Source organism: Bombyx mori, chromosome 28 (genome assembly GCF_030269925.1).
Source record: "Bombyx mori chromosome 28, ASM3026992v2".
Taxonomy (NCBI): Eukaryota; Metazoa; Arthropoda; class Insecta; order Lepidoptera; family Bombycidae; genus Bombyx; species Bombyx mori.
Window position 1 is genome coordinate 2,262,403 of NC_085134.1, and position 25,797 is coordinate 2,288,199.

Here is a 25,797-nt window from a genome sequence, read left to right on the forward strand (position 1 = left end):
CGCTTAGGGGGCACGCGGGGTAGGTGTCATTATAGGTATATTTGGTGTGTAATAAAAAAAGAAGTAAGGTTCAGAGGACTTCGTATTATGCCTACGTGGCCTACCAAACACCACCTACCACAGTGCGACAAAAAACGACTTAAACTATTCAACAGTAAAGTTGATTTTGAACTAGACATTCTAGAGTTATGTCATTTGAGATATTTTGTCTGCCCACTTCAAGTTGTGTTTTTGGTTTATTTTTTATTGCTTAGATCGGTAGACGAGCTCAGAGCCCACCTGGTGTAAAGTGGTTACTGGAGCGAATAGACATCTACAACGTAAATGCGCTACCCATCTTGAGATATAAGTTCTAAGATCTCAGTATAGTTACAACAGCTGCCCCACCATTCAAACCGAAACGCATTACTGCTTCACGGCAGAAATAAGCAGGGCGGACTACCCGCGCGGACTCACAAGAGGTCCTACCATCAGTGTCTACATTATTTAATTTAATCCATAATACGGAGCCCTCAAGGTACGCTTCCTACTTTCTGTCTGTCTCTACGATATAATTATGGCATAGAACTCACCGAATTGTCTTTCACAAATAAATTATCACAATGTCCTTTGAACTATTCAAAAGAAATTTCATTTTCAATTTCGACTTAGTATTAGAATATTAAATATTTTTTAGATTATAATTTCGATAAAGAATCTTTCACCACTATATATGTAAGAACTTCTATTTTATTAATACAGTTTCAGATAAACCATGGAAAATAAACTTTTCTCTTCCTAAATGTATCACTCAAATAAGTCTAAAATTTAAATTAAAAAAAAAAAAAAAACACGATTGCTTTGTCTACACAAAATTGACACTAATTAATAAATTACAAAAAAAAAACACGATCGTATCGTCTACACAAAATTCACACTATTCCATGTAATTTCCATTGAACAGTTTCAGATACATAAACCATGGAAAATAAAGTTTTCTCTTCCTAAGTGTATCACTCGAATAAGTTCAAAATTTAAATTTGAATTTAAAAAAAAAAACACGATTGCTTTGTCTACACAAAATTCACACTAATTAATAAATTACAAAAAAAAAACACGATCGTATCGTCTACACAAAATTCTCACTATTCCATGTAATTTCCATTGAACAGTTTCAGATACATAAGCCATGGAAAATAAACTTTTCTCTTCCTAAATGTATCACTCAAATAAGTTCAAAATTTAAATTTGAATTAAAAAAAAAAAACACGATTGCTTTGTCTATACAAAATTCACACTATCTATTAAATTACAAAAAAAAAAACACGATCGTATCGTCTACACTACACAAAATTCACACTATTGCATGTAATTTCTATTCAATTGACTAAAATTCATACACGAAACACGTATTTTACAGGATTCCCATTTAAACTGAATGGCCATATAACACAATCTTCACAAAATCGTCACATGCTCACCGTATAACCAAAGTGACGTTTAAATGTCAAATTATCTTGACAGATGCCTGACGGTTTTATCGTGATCGAGAGGAAATTTTGCACTTAAACATTACACAGTCCGTTTTTTTGTTATCCGACGCGACAAAGTCAAGTTATTTGAGTTTTTATTTACACAAAAACTAGGTTTATATTCGAACTCAGAACGAATTCAGAACTCTTTTCTAGGCGGATCCTCGTTTAAATTTTATCAAGATCCGACCACTAGTTTTTGAGTTGTCCTTGATAATGTATATTTGATTGACAGGTTCCGTACAACACGGGACTTTGTATGAACGTAGCCATTTCGACAAAGCGACACTACACGAGAACCCTCTCATCGGGGCCGCCGGTAACTACATTCCCGATCCTGCGGACGGAATGGAAAGCAGTCGACGTCGCCCAAAACGCGTCATTTCGGATCCTCCCGATCCACTAACTGTGCTTTTAGGTACCTCACGCACCGGTCATCGTTCTCGTCGTTGATTTGATTTGATTTGATTTGATTCTGCGAAGCATGGCTCTTGCTAGGGTTCGTGTTAGCAACGTCGTCAGGTTTGAGCCCCGTGAGCTCACCTACTAGTTAAGGTTACGCTGAAATAGCCTTTTAAGGCTAGGCTCAGGTAAAAAAAATATATATGAACGTATCTACCGTGTTATAGGATGGTTACCTGCAGGTCCTTTGATCACAGTGCCTTTAACTGTATTATAAGCCGGGACAAGTGGGCACCACAAACCCGTCTATTTACTGCTGAAGTAATCCCGAGGCTGTAGCGAAACAGTGAGATTTCGACCTTACATCACAAGATGAGTGGCGGGATATTCATGGACAGCGGTAACCAGTATTAGACTGGTTACTGGTAAAAATAAAAATAAAGTAGGTACAGAAAAAACAAAAAGGACTTACTACTGGCATGATTTACATAGCGTAAGTAACATTTTCATTAGTCACATGTCGAGAGGATATCGAAGAGAAATTCCTGAATTCAAGGTCGCCTCTGCCGCATTGTCATTTCTGTAACAACAAAAAAAAACATATTTTAACAACATATTTAAAGATTATCAAACATCAATAATGAATACATTGAGGATTAGTGTCTTCTTGCAACTGCTACTAGACCGATTTTGATGAAGCGTGATTTTGGGATATTATTTAAAATACGATTGAGTGCCAGCCCTTATTTACAGCGCCATCTTGCGAGAAAAAATCATATCGCGTATTGCATTATTTATGCAAACAACAAGAATCACGTTTTAAATAATTATAAAGCTTTTCAATAATTTAACTTAAAACTAAAAGTGATCACTTTTTTGGAACGGGAAAATCTTATGGGTTCGCGTTACCGCATGCCGTAGTAGCATTATATCTGTATACTATGACGCTATACATATGGATGTATTGTGCAAAGTTAGTGCTTTGTATACATTTAAAATTGAATGGATTTAGTAAAAATATAGTATATGCAATGATAAAATAGTGTTTGAGTTTAATTATTATCTTAATTGTTTAATTGTAGAATCACTATGCAGTACAATTGTGAGTACTAAATAGATATCCTAATATTTTTAAGCTAAAAAAAAAAATTATCAAAATTTTATAACTAAAATTCAAAGTCATAAGTTTTGACTTCTATCGACAGTCCCTGTGACTGTCAATTTATTTTTATATATTTAGTTAATTCTTTCACTTGTAATGTAGTAGTAATAGTTTTATTTTTCCAACTGGAAAGGCAAAGGTATCATACAGCCTAATCTTTCGTAAATATTTTTTAGATATGATTTATTTTTGATATTTATAATGAAATATTTTTTATATATGATATTATGAAATGACGTGAAGTTGATTAATATGAAACACGGCATGAAATGAAATGAAATGAGATGAGTGATGATATGGGATGAAATATATTTTACTGAGATACTATAATCTCAGTAAAATGGTAGTCATTTACTGAGACTTTTTCAGTGGACTTTTTGGAGGATCCCGAGAAGTTACGTTCAGCGGCTTTATTTTATTTTCCCACATTTGTGCACTTTCACAGATACTAAGCAGTTAATAATCCACCGTTACTACACATTTAAACCTGAAGAAACACTAAATAGACAAAATAAAACAAAACACAACTTAACTTCACTCCTCGCGTCCCGCCAAAAAGACCTCACCTGTCAAGTTATGTCTGGCCGCTAATCACAAGCTATGACGTTAGGATGGACTATATATTTAAATAGAGTATCTATTCAGTTCCGTGACACTTCTAAATAATTCTGAACCATTGTTCGCATCACGGAATGTGAACACAATAGTTCTTTATAATTAACTATTAATCATAGTTGATTTGTTTGCTTTTATATTTTAAACATTCAGCGCCGTGGAGATAATGGAGATATTGGAGATTAGAATCTCTCGGCTTATAATGTGAGATAAAACTGTATTATCTCTGTTGATATTATGTAACTGAATACAAATAAATGATCGCCTTAAATCAATGGAAGTTATTTTTTGACATATGACACATAGATGAGCTCTCGGCCAATCCGCTGTCGAGTGTTTACTAAAACAATTGGATGCCAATGGGAAAGTGAAGACCTTTTTCGCCTACCCATTAGCCAGTAGCTTCAATAAGCTATTAGTTCTGGTTGGCTTCACCTCGATCAGTAGAGCTCACAGGGCTAAACCTTAAAGAACCGATTAAAATCTGTCCTACCAAGAGCAGTGCTTCGATGAATCTAGTACCAAATCGCGAACCATTCAGAAGATCCGTCAAGAAACTTAGTACGGTATTCTTCTTCTTCCAGTGCCTCTTCAACCCTGAAGGTTGGCCGTTAGCTTCCTGTAATCATCTCTATCAGCAGTCAGACGGAACAGCTGTTCGATGGAGGCAATACCGGTCCACTCCCGGATATTCCGGAGCCATTTCTTCCTTCTTCGCCCAGCACGTCTCTTTCCGTCCACTTTGCCCATCATTACCAACTGCAGCAGCGTGTATCTATAGTTCCTGAGCCCGTGGCCGAGATATTCTATCTTACGCTTTTTGATAGAAGGCAACATTTTCCGGTACATAATAATATGAACGCGCTGAATATATATGTACATATACGCGGTATGTTTTAGGTTAATTTGCACGTCAGCGAGAACGGTGAGCTAAGTTTAGCAGGAAGCTGCGATCACCAACCAGAATAAGCCGCTGGTTTCATTTATCATCCTTCCCGTTTCTGCTGTAAAGAAATCCTATGTTCCAGTTTGGAGGGTAGGCAGGAGATTTCTAGTAGAATTGAGACTTCCAGAACATGTCCCAATGTGGGGCCGTATTGACTGTTTTTTTTTGCTTAGATGGATGGACGAGCTCACAGCCCACCTGGTGTAAAGTGGTAAGTGGATCCCATAGACATCTACAACGTAAATACGCCACCCACCTTGAGATATAAGTTCTAAGGTGTCAGTATAGTTACAACGGCTGCCCCACCCTTCAAACCAAAATGCATTACTGCTTCACGGCAGAAATAGGTACCACCAGTAAAACTTAGGATAGGATACGATTTAGGATACGATTAAGGATATCAGCGACCACTTAAGAAGAACTCGATGGATGAATGATAATTAAAGTAATACAGCACGCTAACGTTGGTGAGAGTATTAGGATGGTTACTCATTTAATGATCGAAGGTTAAAAATAACCTTTCTTCGGTAGACCTTTGTTTGGAAGCTTCATAAATTCCCTTAAGCTTATTTCCTTCATTGTTTGAACTTGGACCGGTGCCAATCGTTGGTAATGCGTGTTGTGAGTAAGTGCGAGATTCGAAGACGCCACGTTATAAATGATAAGACACCCGGTGGATTCGTATCAAGCGATGCGACTGTGCCAGTGTTCGAATCCTGCAGACAGCTTTAAAGCTTTTCCAATGAAAGACGTAGTTAAGAAATGTTAAATTTTTTTGCCCCTACCCATGCTGATAGCCTTGAGAGGCTATTTCAGCTTCGCCCTAACACGTAGGTGAGCTCACGGGACTCAAACCGGGAGTGTTGCTAGCACTGGCCCTAGCAAGAGCAGTGCTTCGCAGAACCTACCACCGGATCGGAAACGTGACTGAGAAGATCCGGCGAGAAACTCAGTGGGCTGACATTCTTCTACACTCATCTAAGGTAGCTCCCGCACTAGTCTCGATTTGGTCCGCATAGATGAACTCCCGCGCGATCTTGTACCACCCACCTTCCTTTTCACGTATGTATGTACCGATATGTACCGATATCTGTGTACTTAGTGCGAGTTTTTTAACGTTCTCGATAGCGTTAAAGTTAACTCATATTTGTGTGCACTGGAACAGCGCCCCTAGCGGCAAACGTAGGCAAACGTTCCAACTCCATATGAATTTCAGTTAACTTTTACGTTATCGAGAACGTTAAAAAATTCGCACTAAGCACACTGTAGAACAGTCTTTGGATCTGTGTCTCGTGACTTGTGTCGGATTCCGGCTGTGACGTCACAGTCAACCGGTTCCACCGTGTCAACTAAGATTAGCGCAATAAAAATAATAACACTCGCTTTCAATGTAAAACGGAATTAGATATTACATAAATATTTCCTGGTCGAGATACTAGATTAATATTATCGGTCCTTCAAGTCGATCGGAGGTTTCAAAGTTTGTGAAAATTACGTTAGATTCAATCATTATCCCTTTTTTTTTCCTACCTAAGCTGGTAGCCTAGAGAGGCTATTCCAGCGTAACCCTAACTAGTAGGTGAGCTCACGGGGCTCAAACCTGATGACGTTGCTAACATGAACCCTAGCAAGAGCCGTGCTTCGCAGAATCTACCTCCGGATCGGAAACGCGACCCACTGAGAAGATCCGGCGAGAAACTCAGTGGGCTGTGTCTATGGGATAATTCTCTCGTCGAGCCCTTCGTCGCAAGCGACGTTAATGGATCGGGAGGATCCGTAATGACTTGCTTTGGGCGACGTTGACTGTTTACCATTCGGTATACAGGATCGGGTATGGATAAACAGATACAGTTCTTAACCTTGACAGGGAGAATTTAGTTTATTTTTCATGATTACGATTTGCTGCGAATTGAAATAATTAAATAAGTAAAAAAAAAATTTTATGTATTGCTTATATGGGTGGACGAGCTCACAGCCCACCTGATGTTAAGTGGTTACAGGAGTCCATAGACATCTACAACGTAAATGCCCCACCCAACTTGATATATAAGTTCTAAGGTCTCAGTATAGTTACAACGGCTGCTCCACCCTTCAAACCGAAACGCGTTACTGCTTCACGGCAGAAATAGGCAATAGTTTGGTTACCTCTGTCTATGGATATCCCAATACCGCCACTCATCTTGTGATGTAAGGTCGAAATCTCACTGTTTCGCTACTACTTTACCGGTGGTAGGACCTCTTGTGAGTCCGCACGGATAGGTACCACCACCCTGCCTATTTCTGCCGTGAAGCAGTAATGCGTTTCGGTTTGAAGGGCGGGGCAGCCGTAGTAACTATACTGAGACCTTAGAACTTATATCTCAAGGTGGAAGTCAATCGTGAACATTTGTTGAGTACGTATTTCATTAGGAAAATTGGTACCAGCCTAAGATTCGAACACCAGGTGGGCTGTGAGCTCGTTCACTCATGTAGGCAATAAATAAAAAAAAGAAATCAACAGTTCGATGTTTTTAATTGAACTTCAATTAAGTTAACTCCATTCCTCCACTTCAAGTTTTTTTTTTTGTTTCAAAGGTTTTTCCCAAATTTTAAACTTTAAATGGCTCTCTAGACATACCTACATACTTAGTAATATCCCTGAAGAAGTTAATGAAAGCGTATTAAAAAAAAAAGAGCCAAGCAATATATGAGACCGATTTTGTTTTACACCCCATTTTTAAACTTTCAAAATGTCATGGTCATTACGACTTAATAAGTCACCAAAGTGGGTAGACGACCTTTAAAATGCCATTGTTTATAATTGCCCTTAAGTTCAACGACCTTGTCACAATATGTAGGTTAGTTTGCGTGGCCTTTATTTGCATACAATGGCTTTGTTGCAGGATCTAAAAAAAAACCTTCACTGACCAGATCTGCGTCTGTCTCTGAAGAGTGAAAATAAGCGACTAACCTATTCAAAATACTGTTAGCTTATGTTTTATATACTACTAGCGGTCCGCTCCGGCTCCGCTCGGGTCTTTAACAAAAATTTCAACGATATTTGACGTTGTTTTATTTTTTTTAATAAAAGAACACTTATTGTGGCATAACTATAATATTAGACATATGCTGTACCGATACTTTTTGTTAATAATAATGTGTTCTACAAAGTCTTAGTACATTATTTTATTCTATCATGAGTAGTTTTCGCAGGGCACGCGATGTAAAGAATATTTTAGGTATTTTTTTTACACCTTGGGTTATATTATTGGAGTTTTAGTAAGGATTCCAAATTTAAAAAATATATATATATATATACATAGTCTATATGTCACTCGGGAATAGTGTAGCTTCCAAACAGTGAAATAATTTTTCAAATCGGTTCAGTAGTTTCGGAGCCTATTCAATACAAACAAACAAACAAATCTTTCCACTTTATAATATTATTAGTATAGAAGTATGTATAGATAAATCGGTAATATATAAGGAGTTCTGAACATACATATATATATAGATTACACACATAGTCCACCTGCAAATAGCCAAGAGCTGACTAACTAATTTCACTACTATGAATACAGCTTTCTAGAGCTTTGTATTGATATTAACTAACTTTTTTGTAATAGCTACGACAGTTTTTTGAAAATTTATTGTACGTGCGTAAAAACATTGAGGAATTCCCGAGATTCTGCGATTTGCACAATGTGAACACTAGGAACAAACATAGGCTTGCGTTGCCGGCGGCTCGAATTAAGAAAATAAGCAACTCTTTTAGGGGGCTGGGTGTCCAACTTTTCAACAAGATCCCACTAAACGTTCAATTACTACCTGTTCATAGATTTAAGAAAACTGTCAAAGAACGTTTGTGTAACAAGGCATATTATAAAGTTAAGGATTATTACTAGATGGCACTACGTGGGAATGAGGCGTTCGCTCCTGGCCTTTTCATTTTTCATTATTATTATTATTTTAATTGTATTTTTTGACTTGTTTTTTTCCTTTATTGTAAATATTTTTATTTATTTAAAAAAAAAAGGAAATATTTTGAGAAAAAACAAAAAACAAAAAAAGCCCGCTGAGTTTGTTTCACCGGTTCTTCTCAGGACTGTGGCTTTTTTTGGAACCGGTGGTTGAGTTAATATTGTTATTTTTATTTTGACATTCAACAAGTGTGTCATACTGACATCTAAGTTGAAATAAATGATTTTGAATTTGAATTTGAATTTGAAATTTGAATTTGAATTTGTAAGACTTACTCTTAAGTTCTTTTACATGAAACGTGATTTCTAATGTAACCTGGCCCTAATGTAACCTTTTGACTGCAATGTAGGTCACCGGTGCCCTACGCGGCGCACTGAAGTAATTATGTCGATTTCTGTTACTAACGCCCCCGAATATTTAGTAGACTCTGGGAAAGACGAATCCGAAGATGTTGAGAATGAATCTATTTCTAAGAGGCCTAAAAGAATAATATACACATAATATACACATTAAAACAGAAGAAGGCAAAGTTAGGCAAATCAGGAGCTTGCTCGGTAGACCGACGGTCCGAATTTGGTTGATTGGAACTTGTATACATCGATGGAAGAAAGTACAAGTACTTTTTACTGGTAAACTTTTACTTTTAAACTTTTTTACTGGTAGTAGGACCTCTTGTGAGTACGCGCGGTTAGGTACCACCGCCCTGCCTATTTCTGCCGTGAAGCACTAATGCGTTTCGGTTTGAAGAGTGGGGCAGCCGTTGTATCTATTTTTGAGATCTTATAACTTATATCTCAAGTTGGGGCGTTACGATGTCTATGGGCTCCAGTAACCACTTAACGCCAGGTGGGTTGTGAAGTCGTCCACCCATCTAAGCTATAAAAAAAAAATCCATCTCTATATTCTCTATAAGTGTCGGAAATTTCATACTCCTCCGTCCGCGCAATTTTCGTAAAAAGGGATACAAAGTTTTTGCTTCACGTATTAATATATAGATAAGTGCGGATGCTCGTATAAGCGAATATAATTCTTAATATCATTCGAAGTATTCTTTTGCATTACGTATTATTAACACTTCATTAACTTCCTGCATTCGGAATCGGTGCAATCAAGATTTGCGATAAAAAAAAGTAATTAGACCTGTAGATAAGGTGTACTGGCGATAAAGTATACAAAAATAGGATTTATCTGTTTCAATAATCACACTAATACACACCTACATTTTATGATTCTTTCTCAAACGAACATTGTTTAAACAATATAATGTACTAAATATAAATAGTTTAACATTAAAAAAAAAACATGCTATTAACCAACGAAATTAGAATAAAATATCTCGGTTGTTCTTGTCTTGGTTAGATATAAAGCCAAAGTAATAAAAAACATAATTTGTAAGCACTTTCATTAGTTTGATCGAATCTATTTATGTGACGAATATACATATACTATTCCAAACATAATTTTTACAAGCTTCAAGATTTCCGATGAACTTGAGGATAGCTCAAGGCCCGATGCCAATTTCAACCTTTTCTCAATGTGAAGATATATTTAGTGGCTTAAAGAAATTGGAGCCGTTGCTTCCAAAAAATATAATTTTTTGACGTTCCCTTCTGTCAATGTCAATCACTCCGAACAAAATTTGTAGGTACGGTACAACATCTCTGAAAACACATTCGAATTTTAAGATATCGGATTAATTCAGTCTTATCAGCAAAAGCTACAACCGAACGTCGAGCTTAGTCTGTAAAAGCTTAGCTAAATCGTACTTTCAAGACTTCCTCGCATACTATATTTTATACTACATATTATATCACCAACCGAAAACAGTTTGAAGTATGATTCGACGAGCATCAAACATCCTTGATACTTTAATCTCGATAAGATATCTCGATTTGTCATTTTAGAGTTTATAAGCCATCGGATTTATATATTACTAGCGACCCGCCCTCGCTTCGCTTCGGAAATATTAAATTTTATTATTAATAGCAGAGTCCCGCGATGTTACCCGCTGCTATTTTCATATCATGGGTGACGCTGCTGGGCAAATCTAGTCTAAAAAAAGTAGCCTAAGTTACTCTTTAGATCATCAGCTACCTATCAGTGAAAGTCTCGTCAAAATCGGTCCAGCCGTTCCAGAGCTTAGCCGGAACAAACAGACAGACAGACAAAAAAATTAAAAATGTTATTTTGGTGTATATACCGTATATATATTCATATGCACATCGTAAAAAGCGGTTATTTCAATGTTACAAACAGACACTCCAATTTTATTTATATGTATAGATTTATCTATTTACTTATTATATCGTGGGATGAAAGGCATTTCGCTTAAAATGCCACATTTATCTTTGTTATTAAAGGTGCGTTTTATTTGGTATTATCATCAACAGTTCGATGTTTTCAATGAACTTCAATTAAGTTTACTTTTTCAAATAGCTGAAGAAGTTTTTTTTTTTGTTATGATATTCTTTCTTTCTTGTGAAAAATTAAACTTTAAATGGCTCTCTTGTAAAGTAACAAAAATGTTCGGCTGTGAAATATCAAAACCCAGTATCTGCATAAAACTAAATTTTACAGGAGAGCCGAAAAACAATTTCATATCTTTGACAGCGTGCCGTTTCAATAATATTAGTCGTACCTTCTTGAGAGTGATTGCAAAATTTGAGGTGCATAACAGGCTTTATAAAAAAGTAGATTTCATGCGTCTATCACAAAAGATGTGCGTAGAGGAGCAGTTACTAATAAAAAGATTGTTTTCTTAGATCAAACTTTTTGAGTGTGACAATTTCAAAACCTAGTAAGATCACTTGCTTTGTTTTCATCTAATTCTAAAATATAATGAGTGGGGATAAACGCAAATTAATAGACTTAGTAAGATCACTTGCTTTGTTTTCATTTAGGTCTGAATTTACTGAGTAGGAACTAAATGCAATTTTTTAAACATAGTAAGAAAAAACAGAATAAAACAACATAAATATGGGCAGAAATAAGCAGTTTTAATGAAAAAGAAAAAAAAAACACATAATCGGAAACCAAACACTATTTGTTCACAGTAAAAAATCAAAAAATAATCACTCAAAATATTTGAAAACAGTCAAATAAAAATAAATTATTCGGTTATTAATATTTGTCCACTAGAAACTAAATTAACTGGATTATTATTAATCGGTACACTTTGCCAAGACTTCTTCTCCAAAACTTCTTTAAGCTAAATAAAGTTGTTACTATGCCTTCCTTTTTACTTTCGTTAATGCCTCTTGGAATATTTTTTAAGGTTGGCATGATCAAGAGATTGTGTTTTTAATAAGAGAATTCAACTCGGAATACGGAGATTAAAAATCATTCAAAACATATTACGGCACCCATTTACAAATATTATTTCAACCAAAGAACTAAGCAAAAAATTATTAATGGGAACAAGGTCATCATTGCGTCGCGGTATGCGTTTCTTTTTTACCCACTCATACGATTTTTCGAATTCGATAACTTCAATATGCGATTTGCAACCCAAAATTACATTCTTATAGTCTTCAAAATCGTACACAGCATCTTTTGTTTTTAATCTGCCTCTCCATATTGCCATGAACTCCATCAGCGACATGCTTGTGTGATCTTTAGTTAGGTAGGTATTACAAAGTCCAACTTTTTAAATTGAAAAACCCAGAGATTATTATAGTAACAAGTGATGTAAAGAGGATCCAATTTTTATTTTGAGCTCTGCAATTATCACACCACAATATCAAATGATTAAAATCTCTTTCTTTTTCGATCATTGCTGCAATTGCATTAACAATGTCATGAGCATCTCGTCCAGAACAGGCTTCATGCCATAGAATACAAATATTATTAACATTCGTTTTCTTTCTGATTGGTGCAAATGTCAAGTTGAAAGTTATCATTCTACTCAAGAAAAACGATTCTTTGACTTTAGGCATGTCGGGTAACAACATAACTTTTTGTAAATCCATCGAATAGTATCTCACAGAGGAAGTATTTTCTAGGGAGGCATCTTCTTGATACTTTTGTATTGCTTTACTTGCTCTAGCTTTGTGATCCCCGTATGCAGTTTTAACATCCTCTGGAATATTTGCACCTTCATTTACTTTATGTGTCGTAGTAGGTTGCAATTTTGGAAAACAAAAAACCTTGACAATAATAAAACACACTGAAGCGTACTTACATTTCACCATGTTGTTCTTTTAAAGCATTCAAGATCAATTTCGACCTATAAAACTGATTTTTACTCATTTTATAGACAAAAACACGAACAACGTGCAACGATTTTCTCACTTACTAAAGTTTCGCGGGAGTTTTGACGTTTATTTCAACCATTTCATTGCCTTAGTATCTGCATGAACCATTTTAAATCCAAGTAACTACAAGCACTTATTAGGTTTTTAAAATGGTTGATGTTATATACTATGTTCTAATCTTGTAATTTTTGCATTTTGAAAACCTTTACTGTAGATACTAGGTTTCCGACTTTGTGTAACTTCGTTTTTTACAAATTTTTGGGGGTTTTTGCTATCCTAATATGTGGAGAATGGTCTACAAGGTCGAAAAATGCAAAAACACACTTTTTTTTAAATTTGTCAGATACTAGGTTTTGAAATTGGACAGCCGTGTTGCTTAAACCAAATAGGCTTTTACCCCTCGGTATATATACATATTGGAGATCTCCAAGACGGTGGACCGACCTCATAAAATCTGTGACTCCAACGTAAATGATTGCTCTCACTCTGCGAAACATCGTGCCACATGGCGTCGCATCGCGAGAGCATCGGTATCGCAGGATCCGACTGATGCATGACCACGACCAGTCTGTCAAGAGTGTACGAATAGGAAGAATATATACTGTAAGGAGCCTCCGAAACATCGTCATCGAATACTCGGCAAACCTATATAAGGAGGGTACTTAGATAATTCCGCACATTCTGCTCGTTACACTCGCAGTGCACGGACGACTTGCGATAATCAGTGTTGGTTGCTAGCAAGGTCACGTAAGCCATTTTGTTATTATTTTTGTAAATTGATTGTAGAAGTTTGCAGTAATTGGTTTAGTAATAATCGTGTTGATTGTACTTGTATAGGTTAGATTTTATGATCTGAGTTGTAATTATACGGATCGTTTGTTAACTTAATAATTTCTTTATAACATTCCACTTCTGATTGCTAATATCAGAAGTGGGATAAAGGACTCAAATAGCCCACAGTAGCGTAAAACTCTGAACTTTGTTTTGTTTTACAACGACTGCTTACTTTGATGCTTTCATACTTTATTTGTTATTTTTATTGTGTGATTGCAAATTTTAACTGTGATAATGAGACATACTGAAACTCCTAGTACACGGAAGCGACCGTCTCGAGATGATTCTTGTAATCGAAAACGACATGCTTTCGCGATCACAGAGATGATAGACAAAATCGCGATACGAACGATAGAGGTCGTACTTCACGGGATGGCTTACGGGTCCGAGACCAGCGTGATTCTCGCAGTACTGATGTGCGTCGGTCACGTGCTCGGGTTAGGCGCGGGTCGCGTAGTAGGGACCGCTCTCGTAGTGTGCCCGTCGCGGAAGGGCGAGATCGCGCTCGCGCACGGTTGAACCTGCTGCGACACGTTCTAACGATAAGGCGCGCGCTGAACAGACCACCGATATGCTACGGACAGTTACGACTCCCATGTCGAATATCGTTGGTTCGCAACAAGGTCGCGTAGAATCTAGTATCCCTGGTTCTGAGGCGTCTACCCTCGCCAGTGCTTTAATAGAACTTTAATAGTGATACGGGGCATAATGGGCCCTCAAGTTACAGCCGCGAACGCTAATCTACTCACGATTTGATTTCATTTTTAGTGGAGGTCAGGTTAGGCCGAGTCCTCATAGGGTTCAGGCACTAATTGAGTCACCAGTGACTCGTAATGTCACACAGGTAGATAATTCCTGAGGTTGACTGCATACTTCCGAAGGTGGTGCCGACTATGTTGGCAAAATGGTCAATTCAACTTTTGAGATTACAGCTCATTCTGAACATCACAAAATGCAAGACAACAGACATCTGCCCTGCAGCTTCTGGTAGGAACAGACTCCACCACACCTGTGGTGAGGACTCTATTTAGTGATGTCACGACTGAGGTGTTTCGGAGCCGTGAAGTTCGTCGAGAACTAGGTCGAGGTAGAGCTCATCAATTGGTACCATGGAGTGAAAAGCGACATGATGCTCGCGTGGACAGGCACCGACGAGTAGCAGCCGTTTTTAATGTCGATAATCTTGTTTTGGTAATAACTCACAGTCTACAGGAAATCTAGATCCGGCAATCCGTGGACCTTGCTGAATGGTGAGGATGGTGCCTCACGGGCATTGTCGCCAGCTCGGGCCCCTCGATGGTTCCTGCGACAGTAGCACGCAAGCGACGTGCCGGTAGCTGCGTAATATCGGTCGGCAACGGCCGTTATGGCAAAACTACACAGGCAGCTGCACAATATATGGCGTCGTGACGGGGCGAGTGGACCCCTGAGACATGTGCTGCCTTCTTTGAGAGTAAGCGAAGTTGATGGTAACCATTGTTCACAGATATACGTATTCTTATGGTGAACCTGAAGGGTGAGCTATAGATGATTGCTCTCTAGTTACGTATCCCTCACTCGGAGTCACGGTGAGATGCCTCAATACGATTGGTCTAGGCTGGCGTATTGAGAAGCCTCGGCACGTTTGAGTACTGTCGGCGTGCCGGGAAGCTTCACACGTTTGAATATGCTCTGCGTGTGGAATGCACTCGTACGTTTTTAATACGATCTTCGTACGAGTGGGTCTGGGACCATTTTACGTATCCCTCACTCGTGTGATTAATTCTACACGGTGAGATGCCTCAATACAATCTGCCTAGGCTGGCGTATTGAGAAGCCTCGGCACGTTTGAGTATGGTCGGCGTGTCGGGAAGCTTCACACGTTTGAATATGCTCTGCGTGTGGAATGCACTCGTACGTTTTTAATACGATCTTCGTACGAGTGGGTCTGGGACCATTTTACAGGGATCACTGGTAACCAAATGCAGAAGACAATCAACGACACACACTGGCCCTTGGATACTAACAGGAATATGCGCATTAGGTTTTATACTTTCGAGAGTGATGTATGTGTGTTATATGAGCAAGATTTATGACAAACGATGTATGAATTAATTGACTGTGGACAGGATGATTGTGCTGTAAGTTCGAGTGCCCCTAAGCTTCTCCGAATTATTGGTAATGGTTTTGTTCTGTTTTATATGATGGTGATGAGAACACTATGCAAACGAAGCCCGTTCCTTTGACCGGTCTGTCTATGCCCTTGCTTGATGACTACGTGGAGGCTAACCCGCCGACTTCTCCGGTGGCAGGTTCAAGCGGAACCCAAAGGATTTGTGTCGAGGACGACTCAACGTCAGGAGAGGCCGTGTAAGGAGCCTCCGAAACATCGTCATCGAATACTCGGCAAACCTATATAAGGAGGGTACTTAGATAATTCCGCACATTCTGCTCGTTACACTCGCAGTGCACGGACGACTTGCGATAATCAGTGTTGGTTGCTAGCAAGGTCACGTAAGCCATTTTGTTATTATTTTTGTAAATTGATTGTAGAAGTTTGCAGTAATTGGTTTAGTAATAATCGTGTTGATTGTACTTGTATAGGTTAGATTTTATGATCTGAGTTGTAATTATACGGATCGTTTGTTAACTTAATAATTTCTTTATAACATTCCACTTCTGATTGCTAATAATACATATTATTATTTTTGATCGAATTTCTGAAAGGGGCGTTTGCAATGTATCCCATTCACATCCGAGGTCAATGATTCGACGGCCTTCTTGATTGGAAGTGGAACAATGGTATAGATCCCGGCCTAACGGTAAGTCTAGTCAAAAAGCAAGGCAAAAAGCTTAACCAGAAAATTAAAAAAATACAGTATTACGATTAGGTACCCATTACATTAATTCTAACATGTTATTCTGAGATTTATCTGCACTTATATATATCGTGTGCGTCTTGTCAATCGCGCCCTCCCCCGTCTCAACCACCCGACATACCTTAGAAGGTGACTAACGCTTCAGAAAATTATAGAATTTGACTGTGTCAACCATTAGTAATGTCGAACGACTTTGATCTAGTTTCAGGGGGAGTGGGGGGTTTATTCAGTCTAAAACCTTGAGACATGAGGTTGTCTCAACCTACAAAATAAGCGTGCGTTTTACTAGTCGGAACGGGTGAATGTCAGCCGATTAGAATGAAGGTATCAAGATATTCAGTAAGCCTCAGTCGATCCAAAAAATACTACAAATAAATATATTTTGTTACTATAAGTATTTATCACGTTTTGAGTAATTCCGAACTGATATTACACGGTTTTTTAAGGTATTGCATAGCTTATATCGCGGGCTTTGAGCGCGGCGGCCGAATCAAGAAATTCCGTAACGAAAATAAAACCTAACACCCCCCACTCCACCTAGCATGTAGCTCGCGTTCAACACATTCACACATTGCGCTTGTGTAGTGTTTGTGAATAAGCGCGCGGCGTGACGTTGCACTGTCGTCGTTTATAAAGGCAGCGTGGTCTTATTTTATTATTGTTTTAATATTAAATTATTATTGTCTAATTATAATTGCATAAGTTGTTAGAAAACGCTATGCAATAGCTTTACCGCGGCAGTCCCCGAGTGCCACACGTGTTTTTTTTAATGGACATTAGTCATGGACCCTATTAGGTAAGACATTCCTATCGATCCTGGATATGTGAGTTCAAGTTGATCTGTCGTCTTGAAGTCTGTGAAAATTACTTTTATAAATAGGTATAAATCAAACTACAAAAAGAGAGCGTTAAAAAAACTATTGTACTCTTCACACTTCGTTCCCAAAACGCAGTATCATCGTCAAATGATTAGTGTTTTTAGAATTACTTCGGTTTTTTTTTCTTCTTTCTATTAACCAAGAGCTTTTGTGTGCGTGGGATGCCAAGCGAGATGGCTCGGATTAATCGATTTTCAATGGACTTCAAACTTACACGAAGTCAATAACAAAATACAATTCGTAAAGGACCTAAAAAGGGATCTTAGTTGAATTAACGTATTTTGATTTCATAATTAAGATCATCTAGATGCACAGCATCATCAGAGTGAATGATCTAGACGTCATTCTAGCTAAGTATTGTTACGTCGGCAAGAGTAATGCCATCTATCGCCGAATAGTCGAACGAATATCGAAGGATCTAGTAGCTTCTAGAGCGCTCGAGAAGTACAACGCCATCTATTGTCAGATAGCGGAAACACAGTACTCGGCTTTTGTGGAATATTCTCGACGATTCTAGGGATTTCGTCTCGAGTATAAAAGCGTTGCAGAGATGGCACGCAGTAATCGGAACTACTTGAAGCGAAACAGCGAACGAATCACCTAAAGCGAAGCCGAAGAAGCGAATTGAAAGTTTTAAAGTGTTTCTGAAGTGTTTAAAGTGTTCTAAGTGTTGAATACAGTGTTAACTTGTAATTCGGTAGAATTTTATTTATCCCGAACCCCAGCGCGTATGAACATCCCATGGACACAGCCCACTGAGTTTCTCGTCGGATCTTTTCAGCGGTTCGCGATTCCGATCCGGTGGTAGATTCTGCGAAGCACTGCTCTTGCTAGGTCTAGTGTTAGTAAATTCTCTCAAGTTGGTCCCGTGAGCTTACCTACCCGTCCAGGTGTAGGCGTAGCTGGGATAGCCCCTTAGATAGACTACCAGATAATAGGTAGGAAAAAAATACGAGCATGAAATGCGAGAAGAATGACACATTCACTAGAATAAACATTTACGCCAGTAATTCTGTAGTCTAGTAATGTCTAGTAGTCTGATATCACCTATATCTAATATTAATACGTGAAGCAAAAACTTTGGACCCCTTTTTTATGAAAACTGCGCGGACGGAGGAGTATGAAATTTCCCACACTTATAGAGAATATAGAGAAGGAGTGCATAATGCTAATATTTTTTTATAAATTATCCATTAATAAAACATTAAATCAATAAAGAAAAAATTACACACACTACCATGTATTTGACACACACACACACACACATATATTTTATACTGTTTGTTTATTGTCAAACTTTTGTTATTGCTTAAAGTGTGTGGTCAAATTGAGAATAGATTAATATTGTTTGTCTTTAATATTATTTGTCTATAGTGTAGTCTTGGCGAAATCTGTGATTATAGAAGTACGATAAGTCTTTGACAATAGAACCTTAATAATGTTTAAAATTATAATTTCAATTATTTATAGTTGAATGTCGACTACTGCGGACCACTAGTACAAGTAATTCTATGTCAAGCCAAACGTTAATGACAGAGCAGGGCGTCATACGTAATGTGTGGCGGTGGTCATTATGGAACACGAGTTATTTAACAGATGCCTGAATAACATCGTGTAATAAAAATCAAACCCGCAAAATTATAGTTTGCGTAATTACTGGTGGTGGGACGTCTTGTGAGTCCGCACGGGTAGGTACCACCACCCCTCCCATTTCTGCCGTGAAGCAGTAATGCGTTTCGGTTTGAAGGGCGGGGCAGCCGTTGTACTGTTAAAAGTGAGTTAAGTTGAGTTAAGTTAAAAGTGACAACTCATGTCTCAAGGTGGGTGGCGGCATATTACGTTATACAAGTCTATGGACTCCAGTAACCACTTCATACAAGCTGGGCCGTGAGCTCGTCCATATTGTTATTAAATAACAAAAAAACAAAATGTATAAAATTTACCACACCTAATGTTAGACAAGTTGACACTAATATTACTGTAAGTGGAGAGACACTGGAGCTTGTGGATTCGACAGTTTTTCTTGGTATAACAGTTGATTCCAAGCTGCAGTGGGGTCCTCACATATGCAAGTTAGCGAGTAGGCTTAGTTCTGCAGCGTTTGCGGTAAAAAAAATACGAATGTATATTAATGAAGATACGGCACGCCTGGTTTATTTTAGTTATTTTCATAGTGTTATGTCCTATGGCATTTTGCTATGGGGCAATGCTGCCGATGTCGAAACGATTTTCATCCTGCAGAAGAGGGCTATTCGTGCTATTTATAATATGCACCCGAGGGAATCCTTGAGGGACAAGTTTAAGGAAATCAAAATTCTAACTTTAGCGTCCCAATACATTTTTGAAAATTTATTGTACGTGCGTAAAAACATTGAAGAATTCCCCAGAGTCTGCGATTTGCACAATGTGAACACTAGGAACAAACATAGGCTTGCGTTGCCGGCGGCTCGAATTAAGAAAATAAGCAACTCTTTTAGGGGGCTGGGTGTACAGCTTTTCAACAAGATCCCACTAAACGTTCAACTACTACCTGTTCATAGATTTAAGAAAACTGTTAAGGAGCGTTTGTGCAACAAGGCATATTATAAAGTTAAGGATTATTTACTAGATGGCACTACGTGGGAATGAGGCGCTCGCTCCTGGCCTTTTCATTTTTCATTATTATTATTATTATTTTTAATTGTATTTTTTTGACTTGTTTTTTCTTTTATTGTGAATATTTCTATTTATTTAAAAAAAAAGAAAATATTTGAGAAAAAACAAAAAAAAAAGCCCGCTGAGTTTGTTTCGCCGGTTCTTCTCAGGACTGTGGCTTTTTTTGGAACCGGTGGTAGAGTTAACATTGTTATTTGTATTTTGACATTCAACAAGTGTGTCATACTGACATCTAAGTTGAAATAAATGATTTTGAATTTTGAATTTTAAATTTATATATCTAAGCAATCTACCTATATCTAATATATAAAATTCTCGTGTCACAGTTTTCGTTGCCATACTCCTCCGAAACGGCTTGACCGATTTTGATGAAATTTTTTGTGCTTATCCGGTATCTATGAGAATTGGCCAACATCTATTTTTCATCCCCCTAAATGTTAGGGGTAGTCCAACCCTAAATTTTTTTATTTATTTTTTAGGCAAAATTTTTAATTTCTATTTTTTTATGATACAACATACAAAAATACATACAATCCTCAATTTTCACTCTTCTACGATCAACCCTTATTTTTTAATAGCCATTTTAGTAATTTAATCATTTTTCCTCTCCGGTCGAAAACTGATCAATCGTCATTTAATTAGTTATCTCCGCCAGATGCCTACAGGTGTCACTTCTGACCCAGTAAACAGCACGGAGTAGGGATGCTACCTCTACAGTTTTCGGCTATTATTAGTGTTTATGCTTCAAGCGTAGTAGTTAAACATTTGTAGTTCATCGCATTGCATGTCACATGGAAAATCTACAAAAAAATCCCTAAAGATTTCACTAACGATACAATCACAAATGTCGACGGATATCCAACATATCGTCGAAGGAATCCAGATAATGGCGGACAATCATTTATTAAAAACATCAGCAACACAGACATTGATATTGACAATCGTTAGGTCGTGCCATATTCACCCCTGCTGAGCAAAACATACAATGCTCATATTAATGTTGAGTTCTGCAGTTCTGTGAAAAGCATCAAATACATTTGCAATTATGTCCATAAAGGCAGTGAGATGGCGGTGCTTAGAGTGCAAAATATGAATGTACCATGGCACACAAACATTCGCTTGAGGCGTTGAACAGGACATTGAAAGATATTAAAAACAACGACAAACTATTTGGTGGCACTCGGTTAGTCCTTTCAGGTGACTTTAGACAAACACTTCCCGTCATTCCACGTTCAACATACGCTGGTGAAATCAACGCCTGCTTAAAATCATCGACATTGTGGCGTAATGTTGAAATAGTACAGCTGAAAGTAAATATGCGCGTTCAAATGCTTCAAGATCCATCCGCTGAAACATTCTCAAAACAACTCTTAAATATCGGCGATGGAAAAGTCACTATAGCTGAAACTGGATACATAAAATTAGCGAATGATTTCTGCACTATCATTGATTCGCAAGATGCTCTCATTGAACAAATATTTCCCGATGTACACACGAATTACATAAATCTCGAGTGGCTTGCAGAAAGAGCAATGTTAGCTGCAAAAAATGTGGACGTTGACATTTTAAATCTGAAGATACCACAGTTATTGCCAGGGGACTTGGTATCATATAAATCTATTGATACAGTTTGCGATGACACTGAATCTGTAAATTTTCCAACAGAGTTTTTGAACTCACTGGATTTGCCAGGCATGCCACCACATAACTTACAATTGAAGGTTTGGATCTCCAATTATTTTGCTTCGTAATTTGAACCCGCCACGGTTATGCAACGGTACGCGATTAGTCATTAAAAAAATAATGAAAAAAGTTATCGAAGGCACCATTATAAATGGCAAGTTTCGAAGTGAAAATATATTGATACGACGAATACCTATTATACCCACAGATGTGCCAATTCAATTTAAGCGTATTCAATTTCCGATTAGATTGGCATTTGCCTTTTTCACTCATATTCCACATCCTTATACACTTCCAATAAGTTAGTAATTTTTTTTCTACACTAGAAATTCTCTAGAAATCTTATATATGGCAAGACAACGTTTGCCGGGTCAGCTAGTAATATATAAAAATGAATTGTTGTTCGTTAGTCTCCCTAAAACTCGAGAACGGCTGGACCGATTTGGCTAATTTTGATCTTGAATTATTTGTGGAAGTCCATAGAAGGTTTAAAAGGTAGATAAATATGAAAATGCTCGGAATTACATAAAAATAACAATTTTGTCCTTGTGTTTCTTTGATGTGTCCTCCGTCGGACGGGTTCCTTTTGTTTGTTTTAAGTTTATTTTATACAAAAGTTTAGGTCTTTTATTTATCGATTGGGGCACTACGAAGTCTGCCGGGTCAGCTAGTAAATAAATAAAAAGGTTTCAGTAACTTTTGTTTGTTTGTGACTTATCTTTATAACTAAATTTAAGATACGCTAAATCCCTTGTTGACTACAAACAGACAAAAATAATAAACACCACTATTTTCACTTTTGTTCGTGAACCACGTTTAATATATCTACGAATTCAAATGGTATCACTTCTTTTTTAAAATAGAAAATATTTTCAAAATGTATATCTCTAAATGAATTTAAGCCTTAAGGTATCAGTGGTTAAGGGCGAGTTTCTATCATTGGTCGAACCCTAGTTATGCTTAAAAGCAGATGTCGAGAATTTCGGAGCCCCTTACAAGCTCTTCAATATCGCTTTCTCGGTCAGACAATCCCGAATAGAGCAAGACAGGGAACTAAAGCGTTATCCCAAGTCGAAATTAACATTCCGTAGATGCTTTTTGGGCTTCGTTTTCAAAACCGAATATATTTCTTAACAGAATCACTTCATTTAGTTTGAAAATTACTTCAAACTTACTTATTACGACCGCGTATTTTGATATTATTAATGGAACTAATATGATGAGTCACTTAAATTGGGGAAATGGGTTGGGAGTTAACTTTTTTTTTGTAATTTCTTAATCTATACATAGTCGTAATATATAAATAAAATTAGAGTGTCTGTTTGTAATATTGAAATAACCGCTCTTTACTATATGCTTATGAATAGATATATATACGGTACGATATATGAGTCGACTATTATCAAAGGCGGCAATCTGACTTTTGGACAATGATTGGTAAATCAGAAAAACGAATTATTGACTTTGTATTCCATTGGCAGTCACAAAACTCTTCGGAACGACATCTTAGATAAATAACAGGTTAACTATTAACCTTTATTTAATGCAGGTTTTGAACCGTATTCTTTGAAGGAGACGATTATATTCAAATAAATCTGTATTGACATATCAATAAAAAATTTTTGTCCAAATGTACAGATTGCCGCCTTTGATAATAGACGACTCATATATACACCAAAATATCATTTTTTACAATTTTTGACTGTTTGTCAGTCTGTTTGTTCAAGCTAATCTCTGGAGCGGCTGAACCGATTTTGACTAGACTTCCACTGATAGGTAGCTGATGATATAAGGAGTAACTTACGCTACTTTTTTTAGACTAGCTTCGTATTGCGACGTCCCCCGCGGCACAACAATAGCCGCGGGTAACATCGCGGGACTCAGCTATCAATAATAAAATTTAATGTTTCCGAAGCGAAGCGAGGGTGGGTCGCAAGTTATGTAATAATTGTTATGTAAAATAAATAATGCACATAAATAAAGCAATGCTATTGTTAGGGCTAGTGTTAATAAATTCGGTAGACCGAGCCTCGTCAGTTTGCCTACACGTAAAATGAACCCAGTAAAACTCCTCGAGGTTACTAGGGTAAATAGGAAACAAAAGCTCTCATGCTATTTTTTTTATTGCTTAGATGTGTAGACGAGCTCACAGCCCACCTGGTGTTAAGTGGTTACTGGAGCCCATAGACATCTACAACGTAAATGCGCCACCCACCTTGAGATATAAGCTGTAAGGTCTCAGTATAGTTACAACGGCTGCCCCACCCTTCAAACCGAAACGCATTACTGCTTCACGGCAGAAATAGACAGGGCGGTGGTACCTACCCGCGCGGACTCACAACAGGTCCTACCACCAGTAAATTATTAATTATAATTAATAATTATTATTATGCTTAAAGATGGCTCGTTGATATTGTAATTTCTCCGCGTACGCGAGTAGTTTGAATAGCCCCTTACACTACCAATGATTAGGTAGGGGAATAAAAAAAGCAATTTATATGAACTTCGGTAACCTCTTAACACCACGGAAGCGAGTTCGTTAGCTAGCAGCAGGCATAATAAAAACAAATATACTCGCCATCAGTTTGACGGTCGCTTTGAATAATACCTAATACATACTAGAGGTCTTGCAGTAGTCGAAATTCGACTATAATTAATTGGAATTGTAAGTTTGTACACTATTATAATTGTATTTTATACTTCTATAATCACAAATTTCGCCAAGACTACACTATAAAAAATATTAACAAAGACAAACAATATTTAATATAAATTTGACAACAAACATCAAGAACAAAAGTTTGACAATAAATAGTATGCATGCGTGTGTGCGTCAAATACATGGTATGTAGTGTGTGTAATGTTTTCTTTATTGATTTAATGTATCTTTTATGCATTATTTAAAAAAAATATTAGCATTATGCACTTCTTCTCTATGTTCTCTATCAGTGTGGAAAATGTCATACTCCTCCGTCCGCGTAATTTTCGTAAAAAGGGATACAAAGTTTTTGCTTCACGTATTAATATATAGATACTCGCCATCAGTTTGACGGTCGCTTTGAATAATAATACATATTTAAGCGTAATATTCGAGAAAACGTCAAAGATTTTTTGTCTTCTAAATTAATAGACACTTTAATGACATCTTTTGTCGAATTTAGCTTGTTAAGAACTTACCGTATAAAAAGTAATAAACATTTCCAAGTTTCCAAGGCACGATCAACAACACGATTCAAATAGTAATTAGTGAAACACACACACAAATACAAAAAACTTCTCACTTCTCTTCGCACTTCTCACTTCTCAAGCAAAAAGATTAACAGATCTAAACTTTATATTATTAGTTCGATGAGAAACAATCGAATGATTTACGTTATCGATTTTAACAGCGACGTTACCGATCCAATCGAGTCACAAAGTGAAACTGTTGAGTGTTCGGAGTGCGAACGTGACGACGAAGCGTAGTATACGCTGTGATTCATTGACGGGAACGTGAGCGGTACAAGCCACGAGAGATTAGCGGCGCGGGCTGAGCTGTAGCGAGAGCGTTTTTCTCCAACACAGGCCAGTCCGTTGCAACCTGCATTCAACGTAGGTTTTACTTTGCCACCTTTTTATATTATGTGTAGCTTAAACGAGGGGACGAGCTCACGGCTCACCTGGTGATAAATGGTGACTGGAGCCCATAGACATCTACAACGTAAATACCGCCATCCACCTTGAGTTATGAATTCTAAGTTCTCAGTATAGTTGCAACGACTACTCCACCCTTCAGAACAACCCCTAACCCCACCCACCTGCATCCAAGGCTGGTACGGTAGCAAATGGTATTTAAAAACGTATTCAATTCTGCATTCGTTTTTTCTTTAGTCTACCTATGCTGATAGCCTTGAGAGGCTATTTCAGCTTCACCCTAACGGGTAGGTGAGCTTACGGGGCTCAAAACGGAGTGATGCTAACACTGATTCTAGTAAGAGCAGTGCTTCGCAGAATCTACCACCGGATCGGAAACGCGACCCACTGAGAAGATCCGGCGAGAA

At 37.5% G+C, this 25,797-nt stretch overlaps 1 protein-coding gene across 2 annotated transcripts in view; it reads right to left on the bottom strand.

Moving 5' to 3' along the window:
• Positions 1–25,186, bottom strand: part of LOC101745890 (uncharacterized) — a 45,317-nt gene extending 20,131 nt beyond the window's left edge. The window contains exons 1-2 of one of the 2 annotated variants that reach the window (XM_012696689.4): positions 24,935–25,186; positions 2,386–2,493 (exon numbers count right to left, since the gene is read on the bottom strand). In XM_012696689.4, coding sequence (XP_012552143.2) covers positions 2,386–2,423 — 38 coding nt within the window. In that variant the 5' untranslated portion in view covers positions 2,424–2,493; positions 24,935–25,186. Of the gene's footprint in view, positions 1–572; positions 787–2,385; positions 2,494–24,934 lie in introns of those variants that run through there. The other variant, XM_038021203.2, reaches the window with a different exon arrangement.
• Positions 25,187–25,797: the final 611 nt, after the last annotated feature.